Source organism: Diplotaxodon limnothrissa, linkage group LG23 (genome assembly GCF_057381915.1).
Source record: "Diplotaxodon limnothrissa isolate DT_005_m linkage group LG23, D_limnothrissa_male_GT1.1, whole genome shotgun sequence".
Lineage (NCBI taxonomy): Eukaryota > Metazoa > Chordata > Actinopteri > Cichliformes > Cichlidae > Diplotaxodon > Diplotaxodon limnothrissa.
In genome coordinates, this window is record NC_140617.1 from 5,349,423 (window position 1) to 5,372,668 (window position 23,246).

Below are 23,246 nucleotides of genomic sequence, written 5' to 3' on the forward strand. Positions count from 1 at the left end.
ATCTCTCTGAGCAGCAGAAGGAAAGTCTGATTCCATACGAGGCTCTGTTAAAACCCACAGATTCAGCAGTGCAGACCTCAGTCTGATTCCAGTGAGGATCATTCCTGCCTCTAGTGCTGAAGTTTGTACTGATTGAGACAAGGAAAAATATTCACATACAGTCTCAACTGGGGCAGATTCCAGTAAAAGCAATTTGTGTAAATCTGTGTCCAGGGAAAATGGCTTCAGAGTGGGCGTTCTGATCTAAAAAACATTACTTTTCAGCTTTGAATGAACGTTATGGCTCTTACTTTGGCACACAGCCAGTCTGTTGTAATATCTCTGAGTCATACTGGCGGTATCCTCTGTGAGGTTCAGAAAAGAATGACAAGTCCTTTTTCATTTAGCTGTTCTTCCTAACACATCAGCCTTTTAAATAAGCCGGGCCAAGTTAACCTTCCCTCAGAGTTCAGACACTTCAGGCATGGCTGGCATGAAGTACTCATCAACGTATTTGTCACTCTCTATCTTTGGTGGTAATGGACCATAGATGCTGTCTGTCTCCTCTTCAGTTTTATGAGTCACCCACTGTACTGTATGAATAAAAGCCTTGTGTGTGTGTTCATGTGAGAAACAAAAATTACTACAAAAGAAAGAAATAAAGATTGTGAAAGCTGAGACATCTGTCATACGTTTAGAATGAGCAGGGGAGGGATGATTTCTGCTTACCTGTGCACCGTCAGCCCAGGAGGGGCAACAAGGACATTTGTCATGAAGCCGGGGAGTAAATAGTGAGGAAACAAGCCACCATCTGTCTGGGCCCATTGATTTTCACATGAAAAGCAAATACATCCATTCTGTTTGCGCTGCCTTGCAGCTCTGTCTGCCTGTTGGGCAGACACAGAGTTTAAGTTTACCTTCCGACATCATGTTCCTTTGATAATCCTTATATATGACTGAATCTCAAGCATGATGTCTCCCTTTTGTGGGGTGTCACTGGCTTAGAAGAGGAGCAAACATGAAGTGCTCTGATCTCTAGTGAGTCACTGTCAGACACAGAAAGCCGGCATCACCAGCAAAGTGGAAGGTTGGTGAGGTAAGCAGATAGCATGTCTGTTCTTTAAACAACAAACAATACAGAACGGTAGTGATGTGTACATGAGCGAATGGAACGAGGGCAGTGACAAAAAAGGTCAAGGATCCAGCCTCTTACGTTCTCATCTTTGAAATTGCAACATTTTCCTTCTCAATCCTCCAGCCTACACCTCAAAGTGAGGTAGATGTGAGTGGACACAATATGTCACAAAAGGTGTGTTTGAAGGTAGGCACAAGAAGAAAAGGCAGGAAGAGCAAGATGCAGAGACTGATCCTGAGGGAGAGAGAAAGCTTTAATGTCTTGTGTCACCACCACCTGCCTCCTCTTATGAAATATCTTCATGTTCCACCCCCTGAGTTTCCAATCCTCCATTCTGCCCTTGAACAGACACTAATTCAACCACCGAATCGAATCCCTAATGCAAAGACCTGATCATTTCTTTTCACTGTCACCATGTAAATGTTTATCATTAAATGGGTGGTATTCATAGAATTATCACTGAGGGTGTAATGACTTTTTATGAGGTCTGACTAAGGTTTGTGGGTAGATAACCTAACAAAAAGTGCCTAGGTGCTCTCTGTGTGTATTATCCTCCCTATTTGGCTTTGATCGTTTTGGCATTTTGCTGCAGACACTTTAGATATACAGCTGATGCAACCAAAATGTCATCCCTCTTTTTGTACAACCGCTGGAGAGAGGGCCTTTTCATTTAGGGGGGAGAATTTGAAACAGCTCTAACCTTTCATCAACAATGCTGCCACTTTACGCGGTGGAATTCCTAATTCAATGAGAAGCGTACCAAGGCACCTGCTTTCATCAGAGCTTAGGTCCTCTGAGAAAGTCTGCAGAAAGAGAGAATAGTGATGGAGAGAGGCATTATCAACTTGTTGACAACACTGGGTGTCAAAAACAAAATGAAACAAGCACCTAAGGGCATGTGGCACAAACAAGCTTTTACGGATGGGACAATAGCAAAAGCTATACACACAGCTACACACATACAGATGCACAGATACTGAAGTATGCATGTGCATTGCATTGTGGGGATCAAACTCTATCTGTATGTGTGCACTTTAGCGCATATGCTTGCAGATTCTGTGTGTGCAAATCCATACGTATTTGTCATTGTAATCTTATTATGATCTTATGCATGTCGAAGCATACCTGACCAGAAGAAGATAAAGTGAACATACATTTTCAGCCATGCATTCCCTCAAATAGCCTCCACTCCTACATGGATACGCACAATGTGTCATCGCTCGCTTTGTAGTTGCACTCCTGTCCCTGTTCTCTAACTGTCTGGTGAAAGGTCTTTGAGTATTATCATAGGGGCCATTTCTTAGTACTGTATTTCAAACTTTGCTTTGCTCGGTCTTTTGTTGCCATTTCAATTTTTTCTTCTCCTTGTCCTTCTGCTTCCTCTATATCCCCCATTTCTGCCTCCTACACCCCCACCCGCCTCTCTTCCTCTCTCCACATTCCTTGGTGAGTGGGTGGAAAGTTCAATGGGGATGTGGGATCCCAGAAGGGCAGGGGGTTTGCCTCTTACTAGCGCACAGCACGAGTGCAAATCAGGGGCTTCTTATCCACTGGTTCAATCTCCTGCATCTCCTGCATCACCACAACTCAACAGCATCTGTCTGCCTCTGCATATTATCAGCAGTGGAGGTAAATGCACAGTGGTGTGGCACATATTGACAGGCCTAAAAATGCCCCAGATTCATATTAAAGAAACTGAGGTTATTATCTCTTAGTTACAAAGGTACAATGTTCAGAAACTAGCGGTGCTTGTAGTACATCATCACCTGAGTGTCTTTTACATATAGCTATAATTCTGAAACTTCTGCAGTTCACCTTTACCTCTTTTTGCTGCTGTTCTCCACTTCAAGACAAAAAATTGCCAACAGTTAATGAGAGAAGGACCTCTACTGGATATGTCTTAATACTGCAACTGTTACAACTGTTATGAGATCGAAGTAGTGTCATCTTTGACTCCACTTTCTCTAACAAGAACAGGATTTTGTTGGATATTTCATTAAAAGACACACATGCCTGAAGTAATTATATTAAGCTGACAAACTAATTAAAAAATATTTGCTATCTTTTTTATCTTTGTTACATTTGTTACTGCAATGCTTGACTGCCTCACTTAGAACACACTTGGCAAGTCCAAAGTGAAAGGGTAGGGCATTGCTGGTAAGTCATCTCCAGTAAATTGCATAACTTTGCTATAGCGACAAACCCATCACAGTATTTTTTGATAGCATTCCTCACCCATTTGTCACAGTGTTTACCTTTTGTTCACTCTTATCTCTGTTGCAGTGCAAGCAAACAAACTGGTTTTAGAAGCAGCTCTGGTCCGTGGGCTGTGAACGTAGGAGAGACACAGGAAGTGGTGGGCGACCAGCAAACTGTATTTCCCCTTCCTGTCTATGTCCTCCCTCCCTGCTTGCCTGCCTGCCCTTTGGCTATTAATGTAACTCTAAGCTACCCACCACACACCCACATGGCTACTGGGAGATATTGTGCTCTAGAAATCACAATCGCACATGGACACACACATGCATGCACAAAAACAAACACGCATACAGTCCCAGCAGCAGATGCCAAGTGATATCAGAGTAAATAATTAGAAGCTAAACAAGCAGGCAATATATCAGGTTGCAAAGTGTAGAGAACAGAATGTGCCCTCTCGGCTGGCTCTCGTATCAGTCTATTAGTTCATGTCTGCTCTCCTTACCTTGCTGGTGCATACACAACAGACAGCAGGGTGCAATTAAATAGGTGTCCATAACTCAATCACTATGCCTATCACAGCCATGAAGGAGGTAATGTACAGTTTGCATGCACAGTAGGAAAATACCAGCTGCGTGATAACAAGGCTCTCTATTCTTTAAGTAGCTACACTTGCCCCCCCCCCCCCCGCCACACACATTTCTAACACAAACTTACAGTTACACACACTACGTGGTATCTGGTATCATTGCCATTCAATACTGCAGTGAAAGAAATGATTGGTCATTTCTGTTTGCTATTTTTTCCTCCCTCCTTCAAGTAGGTCTGTTATTTTTGAAAGTGGGCTCAAAAGTGGGCTGAAAAATTTGGCACTTCAGCGGTGCACTTTCAGTTTCCACATCTCTTTCTCTCTTTGTTCAATTTACCACTTGTACATGTGGCACAGCCTACACAAACAAGCACACAAATACTACACACATGTGCCCATGATCCATGTTCCCGTCGCAGTCCTTATCTCCTCCCCCTGGTCATCCAGCTCATGTGTGAGAACACAGAGAACACACACTGCCATGAATCACCGTGAATCATGGAGCCCAAATAGCACCCAAAGAGAAGTGTTGCATTTATTTAGGACATGGGCTATTTATAATGGCCTGGGCGTACAAATTCTCATTATAGGCCACCGAGGACGCTGACAATGGACAGGCAGATGAGGGGGTTAGTGAGGTAGTGACTCTTTTTAAATGTCACCTGCAATGTAGCTTCTTATCTACGTGCTGTTGTGGTGCAGTCCATCTGAATGCAATATTTGAAGCAGGATGAGGTGGAGTGAAGGTTTTTTATAAGATACAATGATAATGCAGATAAAATATTAATTTTGGTTTTAATTTGCTGTCCTAATGGTAAAAGGCTCTAGTGTTTCACCTGCTTAAAGTCAAATTGAATTACTCGTATCATGTTTAAACACTTACTATAGATCATCCAGAGTAATTTATTGTTTATAATTGGTGATTAAATTGGAACAAAAAAAATTAACAAAACTTCCTACACCATAAACATGACAACAAAGTCGAACTCCCATGCAGACCTCTGCCTAATAAGCTTGTTTAAGTCTAATTAGCGTAACAAGTAGCTGGAAAATAAACAAACATAATTATCATATCAAATGCATTAGCTGTTGGGGGGGATGATAGACTAATTTGACAAACACTTTGTTCTTCTGTTTTCTTTTGGTTTATTTTCTCTCCCAACATGCCAATCATGCTCAATGCATCACATCAGGACCGAGATGGGAAGTACAGGCTCATCAATTCTTGGCAAGCTAACACCGAAATTACACTGTGTCTGATCTTGAAAGCAACAATGAATCGAGCACAAAACCCCCCACAAAATAGCCAAAGAAAAAAGAAAATGCATTTCAGGTGAAAGAGCTTAGAGAAGCAATCAGCACCTCGGCAATTACATCCAGTGAATTGATTAGATATTGATTGAGGAGAGCTAGACACCTGACCAGAATCTACAAATCCAACACACCCACATTACCAATCAACAGAGGCTGATAACACCGCAACAACAACAACAACATGATAAACATAACACCGTCATAGCTATTCTGTCTTTCTTCTGTTCCAGTAAAGAAAGGAGAGGAGAAAAATGAGGGGCCATTTCATTATCAGCCAACATGTAGGCTCATGCTGCATGGCTTTACCCAACTAGGCGTTGTCATGGTAGCAACTTGTCACCTCATCTGTGTCTCACCTTGAATGAAAGGAGGCCTGCGGGACATGTGCCTTCCACTGGGAGGATGTAGGGGGGCGTAGTGGAAGTGCGTCAGTTCTAGGAGCAGCTGGGGACACACCCACGGTAACCTGTGTTAGTGTTTGTCTGCATGTGAGCGTAAATGTGCATTTCTGTGATTTCGTAGAAGACAGCAAAGGAAGCTGGTTTTCTAAGGACCATGTTGCCACCACAGGGACAAAATCAACATCAGTAACAACAGTGGCGGCAGCAGCGGACCAGCTGCTGCTCCATCTGAAGACTGCCCTTTACTTGGTGGCTCACTGAGGAGGGCTACTCCTGTTCTTATTATGGATGGAGCCTTGTATCCAAACTATACAGAGTTCATTCATAAATTAGAACTCCACCCTCTTGTACAAATATGATCACTGGCAAGTAACCAGGTGAGTAGATTAACTTAAAACAAGTTAATCTCTAGGTATTAATACTTTTAACATTATTTGCATCTTTTTATTGGTTTTACTTCCCCACTCGTCATATCGTTAGCTTCATAGCATAAGTGCCTAAGTCATTGACTTAGTCAAATGACTTAGGCAATTATGCTATGAAGCTAACGATATGCTCTAATTAGATTCCTACATCTATGCTAAACAAGCAGGTATACACAGAGTTCATTTACAGAGAACAAAACAAAGCACTGTCTTTATGACCTGACTTGTACATCAGTGGTTTCCACTGTCAACAATTTGTAGTATTTTCTAGTGTTTGTCTGTATTCTCACTCTGCCTGTCTAAAAGTCAGAAGTCCTTTTTTCTGCATTGCCTCTTGAAATTGTTCCTCTCTTGAGTGTTCTAGAATGAGATTGTTGTGTATGTGTGTGTGCACGCGCAAGTGTGTCTCCAAGTTTGAGTGTGCTGAGGGGGTGATGAGGGGAGAGGAGGAAAGGCACGGCAGGTTTCCATGACAACAACTTTTTATTTGTGCTTTCTCAATGGCGTTGGTGGAGACAGACATAGATAGATAGATAGATAGATAGATAGATAGATAGATAGATAGATAGATAGATAGATAGATAGATAGATAGATAGATAGATAGATAGATAGATAGATAGATAGATAGATAGATTGATTGATGTGGCTAAGAGAGACAGAGGGAAGACACAGGCTAGTGGGCTGGGGTGCATGGGCAGGCGGGGGTGGAAGAAGGCAGTAGAGTTGTATTCCTGCTTGTTTGCTTTGTCTAGAACAGAATGGCTCTTTGTGTACACCCCTCCCTCGATGCAAGACAAGGAACCAGCAACTTGCTTGCAGCCATCCAGAAATACCCTTTGAATATAGTGAGATATGTGTCTACACTACTTGATAGGAAGAAAGAATACATCTCAAGAGCAGACAGGAACAATAAGACCCATGTGAATGTGCCTAGACAATCGCTGTAGGTGGGTGTTTTCCTTTCTGTGTCTTTTTGCGGTAAAGACCTAAATAATTTGCCACTTTCCAAAAATAACTTTCAAACTAAGTACGCTAGCTTTGTAAGATAAAAGATTACGATCTGACACGAGGGACACAAGGACCGGTTACTGAAACCTCTCACTACCTTTGTTTACTTTGATGCTGAAGCCCAATGAATCTGACGCCCACCTTTAGTGCCGGAATCGGGTGGCCTGAAAAGCAGAGTCACTGTGCAACTGCAACATCAGCAAATCAACAAGTGATATGCAGAGTTTTGCACATATTAATGTATTTATTTAGCATGCATAATTCATGAAATAAGGGCACTTTTTGTGTTATAGAACAATGCATGCTTAAGAAATATGTTGCAATTATGGCAAGGCCTTTTTTTACTAAACAGACATTTTAAAAAAAAAGTGGAGGTATACTCTAGGATGTACCGCAACATACTCAACAGCTCACAAGCTCATATTATCTGCCAAATACTACTGAAACCCTTGTTTACAGTTGCTTATGTGGAGCCTTGTGAATCTTACACCCACTTTGGAAAGTAAAGTCAGCCCACCTAAGACCACTGGTATTCTCTCTTTTCATCTGTGCAATGCACAGATTAGCCGAAGATATCCACTTTAATCAAAACAGAAAATTGCAAAAACACATACAACAAAGCACTGTGTGCCTACAATGGCATTCATTCTTAAGATATAATGTTGCTCACTGCACTATTTTACTCTCTCAGCAACAATTTGGGCACATGCACACACACGTGCACACACACACTGATAGACTGTCTATCTGTGTGGGGAATGACTCACCTCCTCCACCTGGAGTAGAGCCAAGCCTTTCTCGCCTCCTCCCCCTTCATCTGTGTGAGCCCTTCACTTCACTCACTCCAGTTCCACTATGGAAGCATTTCAATCATTCAAATTAGCTGTAATCACAGCCAAAGGCATAGAGTGGGAATGGCAGCACGTCACTCTGCATACTTGAGAACACTTAATACATTGATTTTATATTGAGCATGCTGTGTTTCAAAAAGGGGGAGCTGGGGAGGAAATAAATAAGCTATCCAGGCCAAGCCTTTTTTGCCATGCATGCTTCCAAGACAAAGGATGGAAGCAGGGATGAGAGGCCGGCTTTATAATGAGCAGTGCTAAGACTCCTTTCAGTCTTCAGCATTGACATGTGAGAAGCAGTGCATCAGTAGCACCAGCTGCAGTCTTCACATAATGACACAAATTATTGGCTCGTTAATGGGTAGCTTAGCCTTGAGTGTTCAGCCTGCAACACCATTGTAGCAGAGAGGGGAACACAGGATCAATCTCTGCCTCCTTGGATGTGCTGTAAAACATGGGATGCATCTAAAGGACATCTTATCCACATCTCTGTAGTCGCTTTCACTCTCTCTATTTCTTTCTCTCTCTCTCTTTTCCCCCTTCTCTTTCTAATCCATACTGGCCCCTGGAGACTCATATTAGGAGACTCCTACACTCGCCCCTCCCACACCCTCTTCCTCCTCCGCACACCACCCTCAGAACCACTATCTGTCCACCTCCACAGTCGGCTTGTGGACAAACCCAGAATAACAATGTGATCTTGCCTCTTAAAGATACACAAGCAGCTTTTTGCATCCTTATCTTCAGTTCATTATCTATCAGTTCAAGAGCATGCTACTACATTTATGTACTCCCTGTAGCTCTGAGGTTAAGAAAAAGGAATAAAATACAACTACTTATAGATTTACTTCATTTGATAGAATTGTTAGCTGTGGCATATCTGTGCTGGAATTCAAATATGCATTGTAATATGAAGCAAAATAATGAAAAGAAACAAAAACTTAAAAAAATCTAAAATGATCATAGCTATATAATCATCAAATACAAAAAACTCAACATCACAGTTGCATTTGACCACTGAGGCACTGAAACACCAAAGCCTCTGCAAAGCTGCAGCTCCGGAATAGCAATCAACATCAAACAGAGAGTCAAGTACAAGACACAGCACTCACAGGCTGCAGTCAATGAAGCTCTCACAGAAGGTATTGGTCCTCGCTGGCCTTTATTAGGTTTACTGAGAGTGCCCTCTTCTGTCATTTCAATGAATTTTATAAATGACATTGCAAAAATAGCAAAAGCGATTATAATTTTGTATATCTGAAGAACACACATTCTCGCCCACACACACACACACATGCATGCACGCACGCATGCACACAGGCTAACCTTATTGTTGATTTACTCGTCCTAATTAATTTCCTTCTAGGCATATTGATTGATATGAAAATTCCATTGTACAAAATCAGTAAAATTACATGTAACAACAAAGAAGATTTATATGTATATGTATATATATATATATATATATATATATGTATATATATATATATATATATATATATATATATATATATATATATATATGTATATATATATATGTATTTTAAAGAAGCACAAATGCAGATCTTATGTGCACTTTTTAAAAAAGTATATCTCTCATGCCCATTTTGCAGCTTCTCACCTGACTGAAGCTGTCAGTGAAGCTTGACAGCCCTGAGTCTACCACAATGGAAAACTGTGGTGTTGAACAGGAAGCCATGAGGTGCACTTGTGTAGGAGGTGCTGAGGTAGAAACAGGGTAGTTCAGAAGTTAGAGTGCTTACTGCAGCACTATCGTCTTCTATTTTTAACCTGACTGTGGTCTTAACTTTCTAATCTTAATTGCTTGCACTAAGCACAATTTGTTTAGAGTCAGTCCACAACTACAGTTTCAAAATAGCTTGCTGCAAGCAAAAGTTTGTGTCGTGGCCCTTTAATTGTAAGTTCAGTCAACAGTAAAACAGTCATTGTCTTTCCACTTTATAGTGTGTGTATGATTGAGGTGGGAAGGTCGGGGGTGTTTACTGTTTACATTTTAATAATTTTGTACTCTTGCATTTCAGCTTTCCTTTTGGGTGAGAATGATTCATCTTTTTATTCAAACATTTTTGTGCCCTTCTTGTTTTTGTTTTTGTTGTTGTTGTTGTTTTTTATGCATCACTGATTTGTAATCTCAGCAGCACAAGGCTTAAACTGCAAGGTGTTCCTTAACCTAACCCACAGTTTGAGAAAGCGGTTTACTGTAAGGGACTGGGCCATCGTACACATACTGCCACCTAGTGGAATAACACAGAATTGCATTATGTTTTGTTTTGTTTTGGTTTTTCAAGGCAATGACTGTACGGTACAGAAGAGAGATGACAAATTAAAGGAAAAAGCAGAACCCTCAACCACAACAGGAAGAGCATTCATTGCCTTTGTTATGTTAGTTTGGGCCCTCTTGTCACCTTAGAGGTTCAGTGTAGTGTAGGCTGTACAATAATTGTTTTGATCTTGTGAAGAACTTCTGTTGCGATGAGTGATGAGTGTGCTTGAATCCAAGATGACAATGTCCTTATTCATGGGGCATGACAGGACACTGGATGGCTTGGTGATTATGAAAATATTTGAATCACATGCTATACTCCAGTGTCACCTAAACTCATCTGAAGTAAACACCTGTGGCAGATTTTGGATATTAAAGGACAGAACAGCTTTTAAAAAGTAGGTTCCAATCTTTCAGTGGAGTTAGATGATTTTTCAAAGCTTCAGTCCTTTTTAAAAATAATCTTTTAAATCCTTTTATTATTTTTGTTTGTGTTTTTTCTGGAAAAAAGGATATTGTTGGTGGAGTTGGTGGATACTTGAGATGAGAAGAAAAAAAAAGAGAATTTATTATCTGAACATATAAGGTTTTAAGATAATGCTCATAGGAAGCATGAAGGACCATTCACATGTATCTAAATGACATTTCAAGTATAATCTGAAGATTCTTGTTTTTCCCACATTTGAGGAGTCAGTAATGAGATGTAAAGTTGGTTATGGAGTCCACCATTAATGTAACTGAAGTAGGCATCTAGTGTCTGCACCATTCTTGTGCCAGTATGCTGATTTATGAAGAGGCCTCAAGCCTTGCTTTAGCTCTTTCTGAAAACTCTAACCTTCAGTTATTAATATGATTAATATTCATTAATAGTCATTACTCGTTACAAAATTTTGCAATGTATATTTTAGTTATATAATCGAGAGTTGCTAAATATTTAAAGAAAAGTTGATTTCATATGAAAACCAAGGCTTAGATGTGACTGACTCTCATAATTTTAAATAAAAATACTAACTTCTACTCTAAAGTTTTTACTGTTTTTTAGCGATAAATATGCCAAATCATTGTCATATATTTTAATATTGTGTTGCTCTGGTTTGAAAAAGAATGAGAGATCAGGTTAAGCGTTAAATATTCTTCCTGGAACAGTCTCCAGCCCCATCTCTGGACTCCTCACCTCGTAGCGGTATTAGACAAGGAGCCAGCGTCAAGTAGTTTTCCTCATTTGAAAAGAAACATCAATTAAAACATCAAACCTTTATTTTTGGGTTTCCAGTATCATGTTTTGTGAATCTAAATTTATGAACAAGTATATAGTATTTGAAGGCTTTTTTAATTACAGCAATGTAAAACTGAGAACATTTGATCCTAAGCAGGATCGATCTATACTTTTATGTGGTTCATGCCAAATTCTGAACTTACGTCTAAAAGTCACAGCAGAAATCAAGATTTATTCGACCATATTTTTCCCGTCTTCTGTTGTACATTTTGGTGATATGACATGAGTTATAGCCTCAGTCTCCTGTTCTTAGCTGACAGCGCTGTAGTTTTCTCCTGCTGCTGTGGTTATTTGAGTTACTGTTGCCTTCCTCTCAACTTGAAGCACTCTGGCCTTTGTGCTCTGACCTGTGGCAACAACGATGAATTTTCATCCAATGACATACCACATAGTGGATATTTTCAATTTTTCAGATCTTTTTATATGAACCTTTGAGCTTATGTGGAGAAATCTCAAAAAATTAATAGCTTCTGAAATTCTCAGACCAGTTGCCAGTCATTCGGACCTTGGCACAAACAGCCAAGTTCAAAGTCACCTCCATTTCCATCCCTATTCTAATGCTTAATTTGAATTCAAGCAGGCCATGTTGATCATGTCTATGTGCCTAAATGCTTTGGGTTGCTGGTGTATGATTGGCTGATTAGATAATTGCTTTACTAAGCAGTTCAACAGGTGTACTTAGTGTAAAATGGTGGTCGATAATCACTGGCTACTAATGAAATATAAAAGTTTTAGGGTTTTTATGTTTGTTTGTTTTTTTAGGTGTACAGAATACTGAGTATGTGAATATGTGAACACTATATGTGTTGTTAGTCTCTCTCTTGATGTGAGTTTAATTACAGCAATGTAAAAAAGGAAACTGCCACATGGTGGCACTAGAAGCAAAATAAAAAGGGGTACCAAACTATGAACATTAATACATTCAAAACACCATGTTAGTCACTGCTTAGTATGACTATAGGCCAGGCCATCTGGGCCATCTCCAAAGATGGAATAATGGAGCATCAATCTCTAAAAGTATATTAATAGAATTTAGTGACTGCATCAAGTAAACAGTAAATTAATTATAATTTCTGAGCAAAAGCTTGTTGTTTGTTAAGTTTCTAGTAGTAAAAGTTCTCCTAGAGCACTTTTCATCATCAATCAGGGTTACATTACAGTTTTAAATAGGCGTGTTTATCGATTTCTGTTCATCTCCAGCCAAAGACAAGTCTCACATATAAGGTAAATTCTCCCTTGGACCACAACTTAAAGAAAGACCAGAAATAACATTAAATATTACCATCATGTTTACAGCATTGTAATGCTTCTCGGGTTAATAGAGCACTTTTAAATTAGCATATTATTGAGTGTTTATTCAATATTACATGTAACAAAATGCCTCAGACTTTTGGTCTTATTTTAGTAACTGTTTCCTTCCTACCCACTCAGCAGTCTGACCATTCCTCTCTAAACTCTCGCATCAGGTGCTGCTCTAGCTTGGATCATGAAAAACACTTTAGATGGCTGAGTGGGAAAATACCAGTTTCTGAAATACTCAGACCAGCCTGTCTGGAACCAAAAACCATGTCACATTCAAGTTCACTCAAACCACTTTTGTATGGTCAGTTTGAACTTGAGTGAGTCTTATTGTCAACATGCTCAAATGCCATCTGGTTAGCAAATTAGACATTTTATTGACAAACGGATGAACAAATGTATCTAATAAATATATAAAACCTTTTATTTTACTTTTTACAAGTGAATTTAATATTATGTATGTAAATATGTGTATATGTATGTAGTCTTAATATTTCTTTAACTGCAACAATGTAAAAAAGAAAACCACCTCATGGTGGCACTAGAGGTAAAACATTACCAAGTTCAAAAAGGTTAGTCATGAGGATTTGAACAGTCATCCATGTTACATAAATTATCCTTATATTAGACATAATAGACATAAGATGGTTGAACATGTTTACTAAAAGGCCAAAGTCCCTTGTTTTTGTTTATATAACTAGATAGCACGTTGAATCATTTATCTATCTATGAGGAATGTAAACAGAACATCTCATACTATGCAAATAATACAAACAACCTCTGTTCCAAAAAGTGAGAAATGTGTCAAATGTAAATAAAAAATGAATACAATGATTTGCAGTTGTCAAAAGCCTATATTTTATTGATACTACAAAACAGATAATGTATCAAATGTTTAAACTGAAAAAAAATTAGAGCTTTTTGAATTTTATGGCAGCAAAAAGTTGGGACATTGCCATGTTTACCACTGTGTAGCATCTCCTCTTTTAACAACTGTCCATAAAAATCTGACATCCGAGGAGACCAACTGCTGCACTTTCGTGGGAGAAATGCTGTCCCATTCTTGTCGTTGTCATGTTTTTTTTCATGATGCTCCAAATGTTTTCAATTAGTGAAAGGCCTGGACTGCAGGCAGGCCAGTTCAGTCTTTTCTACTGCCAAGCCATGCTGTTGTAATACACGCCGTATGCTATTTAGCATTCACCTGCTGAAATATGTGAAGCTTTCTCTGAAAGACATTTTCAGTTTTAGAGCATATGTTGTTCTAAAACCTCTACCGTTCATTGTTAATGTTACTAATACCTAAAGAACGTAATCCACTTTACCTCAGTCCATTTTAAATTAGCTTTGCCCCAGAAAGGATGGCAGCGTTTATGGGTCATGGATTGGATATGGCTTCCTCTTTGCTTTAACATGCATTTGTAAATGCCCCAGTGACCCATGTTCTTAAATACTGATTTCCAGAAGTGCTCCTGAGCCCAATTATTCCTACGTTTTCAATGATCTAGTGTGAATAAAATATAGGATATTGTGTTTTTCAGATAATTGCATTTGGTTTTTATTTACATTTTACACACCCTCCCAATTTATTTGCAGCTGGGGTTGTATAATAACTGAAAGGTGCCAGATAAAACATGGGAAAACTGACTAGTGAACCAAATTAGAAGAAGCTGATCTACAGGTATAATATGAATACATGGGGACTCAACGGAAGCGATAGCCAACAAAAACATTAGTGCAGTGTATTTCTGTGTAGTCTCTGTGTAGTTTCATATTAAAACACAATTTTGCCTTTGTACAGATGTAATTTGCCTGGTTTGTAACACTGGTATGAATATCTTAAAGCACTAATCACCATTAAGTTTATCTTAGTGTATTTTAACATCAATGACAGCATACAGTGGGGCAAAAAAGTATTTAGTCAGCCACCGATTGTGCAAGTTCCCCCACTTAAAATGATGACAGAGGTCAGTAATTTGCACCAGAGGTACACTTCAACTGTGAGAGACAGAATGTGAAAAAAAAATCCATGAATCCACATGGTAGGATTTGTAAAGAATTTATTCCTAAATTAGGGTGGAAAATAAGTATTTGGTCACCTCAAACAAGGAAAATCTCTGGCTCTCACAGACCTGTAACGTCTTCTGTAAGAAGCTTTTCTGTCCCCCACTCGTTACCTGTATGAATGGCACCTGTTTGAACTCATCATCTGTATAAAAGACACCTGTCCACAGCCTCAAACAGTCAGACTCCAAACTCCGCCATGGCCAAGACCAAAGAGCTTTCGAAGGACACCAGGAAAAGTATTGTAGACCTGCACCAGACTGGGAAGAGTAAATCTACAATAGGCAAGCAGCTTGGTGTGAAAAAATCAACTGTGGGAGCAATCATCAGAAAATGGAAGACATACAAGACCACTGATAATCTCCCTCGATCTGGGGCTCCACGCAAGATCTCATCCCGTGGGGTCAAAATGATCATGAGAACGGTGAGCAAAGATCCCAGAACCACACGGGGGGACCTGGTGAATGACCTGCAGAGAGCAGGGACCAAAGTAACAAAGGTCACCATCAGTAACACACTACAACGGCAGGGAATCAAATCCCGCAGTGCCAGACGTGTTCCGCTGCTGAAGCCAGTGCATGTCCAGGCCCGTCTGAAGTTTGCCAGAGAGCACATGGATGATAGAGCAGAGGATTGGGAGAATGTCATGTGGTCAGATGAAACCAAAGTAGAACTTTTTGGTATAAACTCAACTCGTCGTGTTTGGAGGAAGAAGAATACTGAGTTGCATCCCAAGAACACCATACCTACTGTGAAGCATGGGGGTGGAAACATCATGCTATGGGGCTGTTTTTCTGCCAAGGGGACAGGACGACTGATCCGTGTTAAGGACAGAATGAATGGGGCCATGTATCGTGAGATTTTGAGCCAAAACCTCCTTCCATCAGTGAGAACTTTGAAGATGAAACGAGGCTGGGTCTTCCAACATGACAATGATCCAAAACACACCGCCCGGGCAACAAAGGAGTGGCTCCGTAAGAAGCATTTGAAAGTCCTGGAGTGGCCTAGCCAGTCTCCAGACCTCAACCCCATAGAAAATCTGTGGCGGGAGTTGAAAGTCCGTGTTGCTCAGCGACAGCCCCAAAACATCACTGCTCTCGAGAAGATCTGCATGGAGGAATGGGCCAAAATACCAGCTACTGTGTGTGCAAACCTGGTAAAGACCTATAGTAAACGTTTGACCTCTGTTATTGCCAACAAAGGTTATGTTACAAAGTATTGAGTTGTATTTTTGTTATTGACCAAATACTTATTTTCCACCCTGATTTACGAATAAATTCTTTACAAATCCTACCATGTGGATTCATGGATTTTTTTTTTTCACATTCTGTCTCTCACAGTTGAAGTGTACCTCTGGTGCAAATTACTGACCTCTGTCATCATTTTAGGTGGGGGAACTTGCACAATCGGTGGCTGACTAAATACTTTTTTGCCCCACTGTAGATTTTACGTTGGCTTAAACTTGAATGTTTTAAAATAAAATGTTACAAATATAAATTTTTTGCTCAATTCATAATATTATCCTAAACATGTACAAATAAGCTCCCCTAAATAGTTTTAAATTCAACTTCATTTGTGGTAATGAAAGTTAGTGTCTGATATATCATTCTTGTCGAAGGAAAACAGGGGGTCCCAAGTACTGAGAAAATGCAGTGGGAAAGCTTTAAAAGCAAATATCACACACCTTTGATATACTTTATTATTATTTATTTAGAGCAAAGTAGTACCATATCCACACATGTCACATCTAAAAAAGCTCAATAACTGGATACAGAAAAATATGCTTTAAAAAGTAATCACAATAACACTTTTTTTTTGCTGTATGATGTTACGTTTTTGTTTTTGGGTTGTTGTTTTTTTATTTTGTCTTTTTACAGTGATTGGGATAAGTATTTTGGGGATTGAACCTTATTCTAATCTCATTTAAGAGCGATTTACTTCAGTGGTGCAAATATTGTGACATGATCCATCACGCATTCGACGTATTAGTATTTCCCATTACCATTGATTATGGAATTGATCCATACTTTGTAGGTGGGTATCTTAGTATACCTATGGATTGATGAAGCACTGGGAGTTGGGCTACTGCTGGTGGACACCACCCCATATGCCTTTCCATCTCCACAGACTAATGGACCACCAGAGTCTCCCTGAAAAGCATTAATACATGTGCAAAAAAATGATCGTTTCTGACTAAAAGTTAAATTTTTTCATGTTACGTTACAAAAAAGTACTTACCTTGCCTGGTCCAGTCTCGCCCTTAGAGCAGTAAAACATTTCCATAGCACACCTCTCATCATCAGTCAGGGTTACATTAGCTTCCAGGAGTTTCAAAGACATATGGCTTCCTTCTTTTGTTCTTCCCCAGCCAGAGACGACACATGATTGTGGCAGAGAGCCATCGCCATGGTCTGCGAGAGCAATGGACTTCACTTTATCGTTAAATTCTGCCTTGGACTTCAACTTAAGGAAAGAGCAGAGATTAAAAAATGGTTTATTAGATATTAGAATTATAGCATTTTGATGCTTATCTAAATTAAATATATTAAATGATAAATCATTACAGTAATTAACCATTATTACTTATGGCATGTTATTAAGCACAAATGAAGTCATTTGCTTCTCCTACCTTAAGGACCATTATATCGTTTTCAAAAGTATTTGCATCGTAGTCATCATGAGGAAAGGCTTTCTCCACATGCAGGTGTTGTACACCATTCATATCATGGTAATTGTGAAGACCCAGGAATATTTTGTACGTTCTGAAATACAATAAGAGCAAAACTGTTAAGTGACAATAAAGAGATTATTTATTTATATATTGTGTTCAATAAAATAAACATATATGGAGCCATCATAAAACATATTTCCCAGTTTCAAGACTTATCTTATTAGGGGCATTAGAATCTCTGGTAGTTAAACATAAAGTGTGTTTAACCTACTCAGCATGGCAGTGGGCTGCAGTCAACACAAAATTCTCATTCAGAAGGAAGCCACCACAGTGTCCTGAATGACCATTTGCCTTGTTCTGCTGTAAAAGCACCATGTACGGTCTGCTATGTGGCACGGTCTCATGGCCACCGATGATTTCCCCTGTGTGGACTGAAATAAAAATCAAATACCTTATAAAACAAAAACATACTGTCTTATAGTTCAGACATGATGCAATACATAATGGATGCTTTGATGAAGGCACACTATTGGGGGAGCCCCTGTATGCCTTTATGAAACTCTGTGAGGACAGAACTCAATGTGTCTTCACCAGTTCTGCTTCATAACCAGTGGTATTCCATAATATTTATCTGTATGCTATAAATTTATTTATCCATCATATAACTTATTCTATGCAATCACTGCTGCACAGAGGCAAAGCAGATCTCTTCATGAATTACATAATATAATACATCTATCTGTAATCTTACCTTGATCATGAAGAATCAGCAAAACAGTGAGTATTGCCAGGTTAAAGTGGGCAAACATGATGAGACAAAAGGCAGGCTGAGATCCTGAAGAGCAGTGGGACACATCACTGACAGCTTCACTCTTTAAATACTTCATTATATTTGAGACAGAAGGACGTCCTTGTGTTATTTGCATATGCAAATGATGTGGCCTTGAACCACATAAGGAACACCTCCACAGCCTGACAAAAACTCTTATTTTCATAGTATTACATTACATATATATATATATACATATATATATACATATATATATATACATATATATATATATATATATATATATATACATATATATATACATATATATATACATATATATATATATATATATATATATATACATATATATATATATATACATATATATACATATATATATATATATATACATATATATATATATATATATACATATATATATACATACATATATATATATATATATGTATATATGTATATATATATATATATATATATATATATATATATATATATATATATATATATATATATATATATATATATATATATATATATATGCTTAATGCTGGTCATGGGACAATCAAGATTTAAGCTTGTGGGGTGATTTTGTCGGATCACAGCTCAACAAACTCCATGAAAAAAAATCAGTAACTTTACACAAGCGCACACACACACACACACACACACACACACACACATATATATATACATATATATATACATATACATATATATATACATATATATATATATATATACATATATATATATATATACATATATATATACATATACATATAAAAAAAAAAAAAAAAACACCCAGCACGCCCCTGCGGGCGGTTTATCCTTCAAGCTCGGGTCCTCTACCAGAGGCCTGGGAGCTTGAGGGTCCTGCGCAGTATCTTAGCTGTTCCCAGGACTGCGCTCTTCTGGACAGAGATCTCCGATGTTGTTCCTGGGATCTGCTGGAGCCACTCGCCTAGCTTGGGAGTCACCGCACCTAGTGCTCCGATTACCACGGGGACCACCGTTACCTTCACCCTCCACATCCTCTCGAGCTCTTCTCTGAGCCCTTGGTATTTCTCCAGCTTCTCGTGTTCCTTCTTCCTGATATTGCTGTCATTCGGAACCGCTACATCGATCACTACGGCCATCTTCTTCTGTTTGTCTACCACCACTATGTCCGGTTGGTTAGCCACCACCATTTTGTCCGTCTGTATCTGGAAGTCCCACAGGATCTTAGCTCGGTCATTCTCCACCACCCTTGGGGGCATCTCCCATTTTGACCTCGGGACTTCCAGGTTATACTCGGCACAGATGTTCCTGTACACTATGCCGGCCACTTGGTTATGGCGTTCCATGTATGCCTTGCCTGCTAGCATCTTGCACCCTGCTGTTATGTGCTGGATTGTCTCTGGGGCATCTTTACACAGCCTGCACCTGGGGTCTTGCCTGGTGTGATAGACCCCAGCCTCTATGGATCTTGTGCTCAGAGCTTGTTCTTGTGCTGCCATGATTAGTGCCTCTGTGCTGTCTTTCAGTCCAGCTTTGTCCAGCCACTGGTAGGATTTCTGGATATCAGCCACCTCCTCTATCTGCCGGTGGTACATACCGTGCAGGGGCCTGTCCTTCCATGATGGTTCCTCGTCTCCCTCCTCTTTCTTGGGTTTCTGCTGCCTGAGGTATTCACTGAGCACTCGGTCAGTTGGGGCCATCTTCCTAATGTATTCTTGGATGTTCGTTGTCTCATCCTGGACTGTGGTGCTGACACTCACCAGTCCCCGGCCCCCTTCCTTCCGCTTAGCGTACAGCCTCAGGGTGCTGGATTTGGGGTGAAACCCTCCATGCATGGTAAGGAGCTTTCTTGTCTTTATGTCAGTGGCTTCTATCTCCTCCTTTGGCCAGCCTATTACCCCAGCAGGGTACCTGATCACGGGCAGGGCGTACATGTTGATGGCCCGGATCTTGTTCTTACCATTCAGCTGACTCCTCAGGACTTGCCTGACCCTCTGCAGGTACTTGGTGGTTGCAGCTTTTCTAGCGGCCTCTTCATGGTTCCCATTCGCCTGTGGGATCCCCAAGTACTTGTAACTGTCCTCTATGTCTGCAATGTTGCCTTCTGGTAGTTCAATCCCCTCAGTTCTGACTACCTTCCCTCTCTTTGTTACCATCCGACTACACTTCTCCAGTCCGAACGACATTCCAATGTCATTGCTGTATAGCCTGGTAGTGTGGATCAGTGAATCGATGTCTCGTTCACTCTTGGCATACAGCTTGATGTCATCCATGTACAGGAGGTGGCTGACAACTGCTCCGTTCTGTAGTCGGTATCCGTAGCCAGTCTTGTTAATGATCTCACTGAGGGGGTTCAGGCCTATGCAGAACAGCAGTGGGGACAGAGCATCTCCTTGGTAGATCCCGCACTTGATGGTGACTTGTGCTATGGGCTTGGAGTTGGCCTCTAGTGTTGTACGCCACATCCCCATTGAGTTCCTGATGAAGGCTCTTAGGGTCCCATTGATCTTGTACAATTCTAGGCATTCCAGTATCCAGCTGTGGGGCATTGAGTCATAGGCCTTCTTGTAATCAATCCAGGCAGTGCACAGGTTGGTCAGTCTGGTCTTGCAGTCTCGGCTGATTGTTCTGTCTACCAGTAGCTGGTGTTTTGCGCCTCTGGTATTCTTGCCAATTCCTTTCTGTGTCCCGCTCATGTATTGACCCATGTGCCTGTTCATCTTAGCCGATATGATGCCTGACAGGAGCTTCCATGTAGTACTGAGGCAGGTTATTGGTCGGTAGTTGGAGGGGACCGGTCCCTTCTCGGGGTCCTTGGGGATCAGGACCGTCCGGCCTTCAGTTAGCCATTCCGGGTGTCTCTCGTTAACTAGCAGCTGGTTCATTTGTGCTGCCAGACGCTCGTGGAGTGCAGTCAGCTTCTTCAGCCAGTAGGCGTGAACCATGTCGGGCCCTGGTGCTGTCCAACTCTTCATACTGGAGACCCTTTCTTGGATATCTGCCACTGTGATGGTTACTGGACCCTGTTCAGGGAGGTCGCTGTGGTCAGCCCTCAGATCCTCTAGCCACTGAGCATTGCCGTTATGGGTTGCATCCTTCTCCCATATGCTCTTCCAGTATTGCTCCGTCTCCAGCCTTGGTGGTGCTGTTCTCTTATTGTTCCCTTGCCACTGAGAGTACACCTTTGCTGGTTCTGTGGAGAACAGCTGGTTTATTCTCCTGCCTTCTATCTCTCTGGTGTACCTCCTCAAGCGGCTGGCCAAGGCTGTGAGTCTTTGCTTGGCAGTTTCCAAGGCCTCAGGTATGGACAGCTTGCTGTATTTCTTAGGCACCTTATTTGTCGCACCTTTCTGCAACTCCGTTAGTTGGCTAACCTCCCTCCGTGCTACTTTGATCTTGCCCTCTAGCCTCCTTCTCCATGGAGGGTACTGCCCCTTGTCGCTGTTCAACTTGTAGCCAAGCATCTCACTGATCACTGTTGCCGTATTGTAGATCAGCTTGTTAGTGTCGGTAATCGTGGTTGTAGGTATTGCCCGTAGTGCTACATTAACATCATCTAGCAGACCTTCTGAGGGAACTTCACGTAATCTTGGTAACCGGCTACGCGGGATCCAGGTTTCAAGCTTGGCCATGATCCTATTTTTCAGGTCAGTTCCTCTCGCACTCAACGATCCTTCTCCTATCGCACTTGGGGCTATGTACCCAATCTCGGGTGGGGGTGATGATATCTCCCCCCTGACCTGGCGTCCTGACTCCTCCTTGCCGTAGCATTTGTGTTGTACCTCGTCAATCTCTAGCTGTGAGAGCAGTCCCTTCTTTCGAATGTTGGAACACTGAGCTACTAGTTGTTTCGCCGTCATTGTGGATGTTGGGTATCGAAGAATCCATAGGTCCCTCATCCTATTCATGTAGCCCCTTCCGCCGGGGTTACTTGCATAGTAGCATTCCAACAACGCCCTGTTTTCGTCTCTTGCCCACCGATGCCTTCTTGTTCCAGTAGCCCACTTTTCGTCAGGGTGCCCTGGTTCCTCAACACCTGACGCGGACCTTGTTGATCCGGGCGACGTCCGAGCCGGCATGCCTTCATATTTATCTGTCTCGCTCATGTCTGCGGTAGGCTCGCTTAGCATAGGGGGTCTAGCCTTAGGACCCTTACTGGATACAGACGCCCCAGGCAGGAATCGAACTTGCGATCCTCTGTTCCAAAGGCGTGTAGTCTAACCACTACGCTATCCAGCTGCTTTATTTATATATATATATATATATATAGCCAGCAGTTGGAACGGAGCAGTTGTCAGCCACCTCCTGTACATGGATGACATCAAGCTGTATGCCAAGAGTGAACGAGACATCGATTCACTGACCCACACTACCAGGCTATACAGCAATGACATTGGAATGTCGTTCGGACTGGAGAAGTGTAGTCGGATGGTAACAAAGAGAGGGAAGGTAGTCAGAACTGAGGGGATTGAACTACCAGAAGGCAACATTGCAGACACAGAGGACAGTTACAAGTACCTGGGGATCCCAGAGGGGAATGGGAACCATGAAGAGGCCGCTAGAAAAGCTGCAACCACCAAGTACCTGCAGAGGGTCAGGCAAGTCCTGAGGAGTCAGCTGAATGGTAAGAACAAGATCCGGGCCATCAACACCTACACCCTGCCCGTGATCAGGTACCCTGCTGGGGTAATAGGCTGGCCAAAGGAGGAGATAGAAGCCACTGACATAAAGACAAGAAAGCTCCTTACCATGCATGGAGGGTTTCACCCCAAGTCCAGCACCCTGAGGCTGTACGCTAAGCGGAAGGAAGGGGGCCGGGGACTGGTGAGTGTCAGCACCACAGTCCAGGATGAGACAACGAACATCCAAGAATACATTGGGAAGATGGCCCCAACTGACCGAGTGCTCAGTGAATACCTCAGGCAGCAGAAACCCAAGAAAGAGGAGGGAGACGAGGAACCATCAT

At 41.1% G+C, this 23,246-nt stretch overlaps 1 protein-coding gene across 1 annotated transcript; it reads right to left on the reverse strand.

Annotated features, from left to right (window-relative positions):
- Positions 1–16,804: 16,804 nt before the first annotated feature.
- LOC146607345 (granzyme E-like) lies at positions 16,805–18,299 on the reverse strand. The gene is made up of 5 exons (XM_085348099.1): positions 18,242–18,299; positions 17,762–17,921; positions 17,449–17,581; positions 17,058–17,282; positions 16,805–16,969 (listed from the first exon to the last, which is right to left on the reverse strand). The coding sequence occupies exons 1-5, from the start codon at positions 18,297–18,299 to the stop codon at positions 16,805–16,807; spliced, it is 741 nt and encodes a 246-aa protein (XP_085204225.1).
- Between the last annotated feature and the right edge of the window lie 4,947 nt (positions 18,300–23,246).

Excerpts from the sequence above, each read along its gene's own strand:
- LOC146607345 (XM_085348099.1), bottom strand. The coding sequence starts at position 18,299 with ATGTTTGCCCACTTTAACCTGGCAATACTCACTGTTTTGCTGATTCTT. Across the intron at positions 17,922-18,241 it reads GCTGATTCTTCATGATCAAG|TCCACACAGGGGAAATCATC; the intron begins GTAAGATTACAG and ends TTTTTATTTCAG. Across the intron at positions 17,582-17,761 it reads GCAGCCCACTGCCATGCTGA|AACGTACAAAATATTCCTGG; the intron begins GTAGGTTAAACA and ends ATTGTATTTCAG.